The sequence below is a fragment of the Brachyhypopomus gauderio genome, unplaced genomic scaffold (genome assembly GCF_052324685.1).
Source record: "Brachyhypopomus gauderio isolate BG-103 unplaced genomic scaffold, BGAUD_0.2 sc88, whole genome shotgun sequence".
Lineage (NCBI taxonomy): Eukaryota > Metazoa > Chordata > Actinopteri > Gymnotiformes > Hypopomidae > Brachyhypopomus > Brachyhypopomus gauderio.
Window position 1 is genome coordinate 1,092,078 of NW_027506909.1, and position 7,426 is coordinate 1,099,503.

General features: G+C 46.5%; 1 protein-coding gene across 1 annotated transcript in view; it reads left to right on the forward strand.

Moving 5' to 3' along the window:
• The window catches only part of pax7b (paired box 7b), a 39,022-nt gene that overhangs the window by 20,133 nt on the left and 11,463 nt on the right, over positions 1–7,426 (forward strand). Inside the window, exons 5-6 of the mRNA XM_076991945.1 lie at positions 1,300–1,502; positions 2,016–2,140. Coding sequence (XP_076848060.1) covers positions 1,300–1,502; positions 2,016–2,140 — 328 coding nt within the window. The remainder of the gene's footprint in view (positions 1–1,299; positions 1,503–2,015; positions 2,141–7,426) is intronic.

The window sequence follows — 7,426 nt, forward strand, 5'->3', positions numbered from 1 at the left end:
AAGGAAAAGGAAGAAGAAGCCACGCAGGACAGCAGCAGGAACTCCGGGTCTGCTCCTCCTCTACTCCGTAGTCAGCACCTCCTACCCCCCCCCCCCCCCCCCCCCCACCAGGAGGCAGCCTGGGAAGCCCTCACCAGTGCCAGCCAATGAGGAGCCAGTGTTCAGCCATCCCTAATGTGGAATGGCTTAAATTTGGGGGGGGGGGGGGGGGGGGGCAGTCATGGCCTGGATTAAGGCCTGCGTCTGGGCCCCCGATACCGCCGGGGGGATTTGCTGAGGATCAGACCACCACTGCCCAAACTGAAAATAAATAAGGAATAAACTCAAATGAAATGATAAAGATGGTCTCTAAGACCTCTTCTGCCTTATGTGGGATGGGTGGATACTCCTCATGTGACCTAAAGACTGGGGAGAAAGTAGATTTATCTCATTGCTGCTTCTGAAAGAGTCATTGCTGCTATTTTTTTATCGATGCCATTAGTGTGTTTTGTTACAAGCACATTCGGCTGCGTTGCTTTGAGTCTGCAGGCCACCTTAGTAAACACTCTACATTCATAGATTTACATTTAAATTAAGATTTTCAAATATGGTTATTGTTCCACATAAGAAGGATGTGCTCATTTCTTATTTCTCGGGCATCTTGCCCTTATTACCGCCCTTTATCGTCCTGCTTCAGTCAGCTGACTGGTTCACTCTCATTTTCTCTCCATTTCAAAATGCTCCTTCAGTGAGCTAGCAGAGAGCAGTGAAGTGTTGTCTCTGATTGACATGGGATAGCTGTGTTTTACAGATAATCTGGTGTTGGTATTCTTCGAGCAGTAAGGAGAGTATTGTGCGCATGATTTAATGACACAAACACAGTGACATATTGCAGACATTTAGGCAGTACCGGTTTGGTCTCATTGCCTTGGGCTCTTCTCAGTAGAATGGTGCTACACAGATCACTAAGGTAGTCGCTTACGATTAACTCCCCTGACAATTCCATCTTGGCTCCAGGGCCATTTAGGATCTTTATAGAATTACAGAATGACGTTTAAAAGCCTATGCTATGTAAAAAACTATACGCCACAATAATATATGCAAGAAAGCCAAATCAAGCCATTTTCATTTTTATTTCATATCATTTGTGCTGCCTCATTCTTCATCCCCAATTTCTGCTTACTTCTTTGAAATCTGATGTGATGATAATATTGTAATTGTAAAACTGACCCTCATGGCTGACCCATAAATATATATTCGACTTGCTCTTGACTGTCAATTTTCTATTTGTTCTCTCACCCCATCCTCCGTGGGCCGCAGCGGGGGGTCGTGTGGATGACGGCTCGGACATAGACTCGGAGCCGGACCTGCCGCTGAAGCGCAAACAAAGGCGTAGCCGCACCACCTTCACCGCCGAGCAGCTGGAGGAGCTAGAGAAGGCCTTCGAGAGGACGCACTACCCCGACATCTACACCCGCGAGGAGCTCGCCCAGAGGACCAAGCTGACGGAGGCCCGTGTTCAGGTACACCTCTCTGCTCTTGGGTGACCCCCCTGTGGGAACTTTGGGTGGCCCCAAGTGTGAAGGTGCTTGTGTTAAGAATGCCAGATTATGACCTTGTCAGGTATCAAGGTCCTGACATCATCTCCTTACAAGAATGTATGAGAATCATGAAGATACCATCAAGAGTTTTAAGACTAAGGTAATAGTTCATAGGACTGACTCCCCTGTTTAAGGAGTGAGTTTCCTCAATGACAGCACGGTGAGCGTTCTGCAGTGCAAGCAGGCCACTGTTAGCAGATTTGTACAGGTGTAGTTTTCTGGCTGTTACTGTGTATAAATTGGGTTCGTATTCATCTCAGAGAACAATCTAGAAAAACACATCTGGCTGCTTCACCTCAGCGTCCAGTAACACGAGCGGCGTCCAGTTTACGAGAAGCTCCCGTCCTCATTGTTCGCCTAACCCTAACCCTAACCCTAACCCTAACCCTAACCCTAACCCTAACCCTAGCTCCCGTCCTCATTGTTCGCCCTTAGCCGGGGCCCTTTTCAGCACTTCTGCTTGCCAATGTTAAACAGCAGTTGACTAAATGGCACAATATGAAGCAGCAAACAGGAGGACGGCAGCTCTGCGTGGTTCTCAGGTTCTCCGTGGTTCTCAGGTCAGGGCAGCTGTTCTGATCACAGGTTTTCACCATTTAATCAAAGCCCTTTGTGCGGCTCCACCAGCGCGCATTAATGATGCCAGCGAGCCTTTCCCTCCACTTGACTGACCTCTGCTGAGTCTCAGCTGCGGCTAGCGCCCTCCCTCCACAGTCGGGTCTGACAGCTCCCCGCCTGCGCCGAGAGCCGAAACAGCGAGGGGGGAAACTACAGTAGAGTTATAGCAACAGCTGCGGTGGCCGACAGGAGGGGGATGAAACGAGCGCGGATGCATTCCTGATGGATTTCTCACTCCGGCTCTTGGCCGGGACCTTTTCTTCCCACCACTTTCAAGCCCACCGCTGCTCCTTGTAAAATTTGCTGCATATCAGCGAGGATCCCTCATGTTCTCCTGGGAAGCCCTTCTTCAACAGCAACATTAATCAATCAAGGGCTAGTAAAGGAAAAACACGAGAGAAAGAAGGAAAGAAAGAGGGAAAAAAACATGGCCGCTCACCTCAGCTGCGTGTGACACCTCCGTTGCTCTGCTCTGCCATCGCAATGCACCTCGTGTAGCTCAAACGTGGCAACATATAACTTAACACGTTTCGCAGTAAAACAAGGCAAGTTTATTGGATGCTACCCAGTTTCCCATGGTGTACTAACTACAGTTAGAGGGGTTCAGTTTCAGGGTGTGTGATGCTGAGCATACAGTAGGAAAAACACACGACAGACTGTCATAATTACCGCATTCCACAATTAAACTGCAGCTGTCTCCTTCTCTCCCCGGACCCTTTTATTTCCCAGATTAAAATTAGGTTCCAGCAAGTTCTCACTCTCATATCCTCTTCAGGCCCTCACTCACTCTATAGCCTAATACTGAAGTTCAATTAGTGTTAACACAGTTGAGCTGAAGTTAAAGGAGCTTTATTCTTCTCTTAGAACCACAGCCCATGTCCAAAATGTCCTCTTATGAAGACGTGGTTGTTTAAGAAGGTCAAACATATGAGCGAATGTTCTATTGTAATACGTGTGTGATATTGTTTTGTGTCTCCAATCTGGCTGATGGCCATCACAGCACAGAGCAGAGTGAATTGGAGTGGATGTGTTTAGTAGAGCGCTCACTGGCAGTGTTACAGACACTACTGCTGTCTCGGCCCAAATCTTCCATCACTGAAACGCTCTCCATGGGGCATTTGGCCCTTTGTGTGTTTATGGCAACTGATGCAAATTAGACCAGTGTTCACATTAGTGAAGGGTTTGCATTCTAGCTAAATAATACTGTGCGATGAATGAGGATTTAACCATAACTGATATTTTATTTTGTCGGCTTTGGCCCTCAGTATTTGAGAATAGATGAAACTATTCAAGTCTCCGCACATAAATTCAGCTGCAAATGACATGGCAGTGTCATATTGAGATTTCATAAGAGATTCATCATAATGCGGTCATTGGTTTCTGGGACCCAGAGCTCTCAGTGTGTGTGTGTGTGTGTGTGTGTGTGTGTGTGTGTGTGTGTGTGTGAGTGCGTGCAAGGATGGGACAGGCTCAGATGGAGATGCCAGGGTGCTGGGATCATTGCTTTGTGCTGGGGAAGGTGTCTGACCCTCTTGGCTTTTGGCAGACCTCATGGCCTGGGTGTCAACCCACTTGAGCGCAGCTGCACTGACACAGTATCCAGATGTCGGAGCCAGAGAGGGTGGTGGGGGTCCTTCTGCCCTGAAAGAGCAGGACAGAGTCAGGGTAGTGAGAGGTGAGGTGGGGGGTGGTCGACACCATTCTGAGGACAAGTGTGTGTTCATCATCAGTCACTGTCTCGTGTTCCACTTGTGCTACAGCCACACAGGACAAAAAAAGTTATCTGACAAATATCCGCTTCAGGGCCAAGTGCTTCCAGGTCAAATGGCATGGCTACCTGGCCTCAACCCCCCCCCCCCCCCCACCCCCCCCCCCCCAGCTCTAGGAGCATGGCTATGTCTTTACCTTTAGTGAAGCTAAATTCTGTTGGCACTAATGGTTGTCATTGCCCAGTCGCTCAGAGCACAGAGAAATTATATCTGTGGTGGACCGTAGTGACAGCATGGATGATACCACATTTATCAACGACAGTGATGTTTATAGAGTGCCGAACATTTGCCAAGTTTTTTCTCAGTATAAAAACAACTGGTTGTCTAAAAAAACTAGCATGGCTAGCTTTTCTGTTCTTGCTTTACATTAGATATTATTGTGATAAAGGAAGACTGTAAGAGTGGTTAGGCCTTCCTCATGTCCCACGGAGACAGGCACATGGCTGTCTTCACTTCCCCTGTCTGCTCTAATGCTCTTTGATCCACGCTGGATACAAGACAACAAGGTCACAAATGTCAGCTTTCCTGTTGTGGAATCATGTCACATGAACCATGATTGATCCCAGGCAGGTCTGGAGCCAATAGTCTTCCACTTCATCCTAACAAGACGTACAGAACAGGAACACCCAACAAAAGAAAGCCTTGCTTAAATGATAAAGCATGACTGTGTGTGCGTATGCATGTGTGTGTGTGTGTGTGTGTGTGTGTGTGCGTATGCATGTGTGTGTGTGTGTGTGTGTTTACAGACTTCCACATTACTCAATCCATCCATAACATATGGGCGCAGTAAAATTAAGTTTGCAGAAGACACTCCTAGAGAGGGGCCTGTTTTAATAGGCTCTATCACAGTGTGACCTCTGTTTGGTTGTGTCTGCCAGACCCCTAACATCCACCCTACCCTGGATCTCTGCTCCAACCCCCCCAGCTCCAGCCGTCTCCACCGAGCCGCAGACGTAGATGTGGGGCTTTTTTTATGCCTCTCAGCCACTGCTATGTTCTACTTTTTTGCTGTGAAATTCAATCACGTTAGCCAGGTTTTGTTCCTCGATGCTCAGTGTGCCTGCTGTCCCCCCCTGCCCTCCCATGCCCACCCAAACCCCCACCCCCCCTCCATCCCACGCAAGGCTACAGTAATCCCAGGAAGACGTATGGTCCCCGGCTAGCGCTGCAGTGACATTGTGTGAGGTAGGAATTGATAGGCAGACCTGGCTGATTGATATGGGATGAGAGTGAAGGCCTCTGCTCATGGAGACGCTGCACCTCAGCTGGTGTCGGATGAAATCTCTCATCAGATTTGTCTTCCATTTGCCCTCCTTCTTGTCTCCACCTCCCACCTCCACCCAAACTCTGAGTGGTCCCAGTGATTGAGGCTATATTGAATTTTTCACTCCTCGTCCCCCAGCAGTGAACGCTATCAGGCGATGGTTCCTGACGTCCTGCAGGTGCATCTTCCTCGCTAAACGTCCTGCTAGGCTCTCCCTCAGGGAGAGGTCTGAAATGTCCCACCAGCCGCCACCGCTGGGTCAGCCGTGCTGAGCACCACATGTGCTCTTGCTCTGGCCGACAGACAAGGAGGGTGGGAATTAGCAAGCGAAGAAGAAAAGAAAGAAGAAGAAGAGAAGAGAGAATCCCTCGCTCAAGGTGCCTTTGTCACCAGGTTCAACCAAGATTCTTATGAGGACCGCTGAGTGTAGGAACAGGCCCACTCTTACACTGCTGTATGCATGTCCTAATGCCCTGGGCTGCTTCCACCTTCATACTAATCCTACTACCCCTCCCTACCTCGTACATGTAGAGTATGTGGAATTCATGTAAGAGGGACTGAGGGGGATTTTCATAAGTGGAGTTTCCATGGACCCCACAGCGGGATGTAGGAAACCATATGTGTAAGGGATACGTGTAACATGCATGTAAACTGTATGATCAATAGACTTTGGGGTCTAATGTAACATAAAAAAAGATACATGAGAGACAAAACTTATTTTTTATGGTTGTGGCGTTTAAGACGAGTTGATCATTCTTAACCTTCGATAAGTTCGATATACGCAATGCGCACTGACGGTTAATGTTCTCTAACGTTTCATAAAAAAATAAGTAAATAAATAAAAGCTGAATAAAGCCAACCTACCGTATTTATTTATCTAACTGTTTTAGGTTTTTACTTTGACGAGGAAAAAAGTCCTGAATGAAAACGGGATCCCGTTTAAGGTGCTCAAAAAAAAAAAACAAAAAAAAAACCCCGATTCGACTATTAGTCGACTAAAGGGAAAAGCTGACGAATCAGATTCGACTATGAAAATCCATACACCCCCTACTTAAATTTTCTATACACACAAGGTTATCCAATAACAAAATTCTGGGTCATTTTTGCCTTATTTACAATTGCTTGCACACAGCATGTCAAAAATGAAAACCTAAGGTTCAAAACCATAAATACTGTATAAAATGCAAAGTTCTGCAAAAACAAAGGCAGCTGAAAAGCTATTACTGTAATACAGTAATTACAATTTGTCCTGCAATCTTAAGTGCTGGTTTGGTCCTTCTCATATGCCAGATTGGTCCCTATAACAGAGATCTCCTTCTTTCGTTTTTGAATGAACTCTACCAACAAGTTGTTATATTATTATAACAACTGGTTCCAGAAGCAGAAATGGAACAGGTGGGAGGATACACGGGACATTTGTGATGGGACAATGTAGCATTCTGTCCATGGATGTAATTTTGATTTCAAAAGTGGGGGGGACATGGATTCGTCGCTATTTAAATATTTGGTTTTAACCGTAAACCCCCCCCCCCCCCCCCCCCCCCCCCAAATTACGTCCTTGATTCTGTCATTCTCATGTCATCACAAACTGGTTTATAGACCATCCAAGAGTGATGTCCTCTTTTCCTCCCGCCCATCTTGCCTTCCTCAACACCACTAAGGAACTTTTTTCAGTCTGGAGGTGGAAGGTGTATGATCATTGGCCCCATGACCAAATGTCCCTCCTGGATGCAATGGATCCCGGCTGCAGAGACATTTCAGCTGAAGAATGCCAGGGGTGAATAAGGCATACCAAGCTTTTCTATCTCAGGTGCATGGCAAGGGCCAACATCAGATGTAATGAGGATGAAAACATGTGGCCAACTGCTGGAGACCACTTACATTACACATAACAAGACTGTTCAGTTTTGTATTCTGTTTTTTCCCCCTTGTGTGGCTTTTTTTTTTTTTACACATATGGGACCATGGTTAATTATGTTTACAATTATGGTAATTATTTTTTGGGTTAGGCCACAATTTGCAGTAATGTCCCTAATACAGTAAAATATACCCTTTACTGCAAAACTGTTACTGACTCCTTTTTTGTCTAATCTACATTCCATATAGTACCTAACAGTAAATATCACTCATTGTGTAGACAGTATGTTGCCAAAAATGCACACATTTGAAAAACAAGTCCAAATGAAGCGGATTAC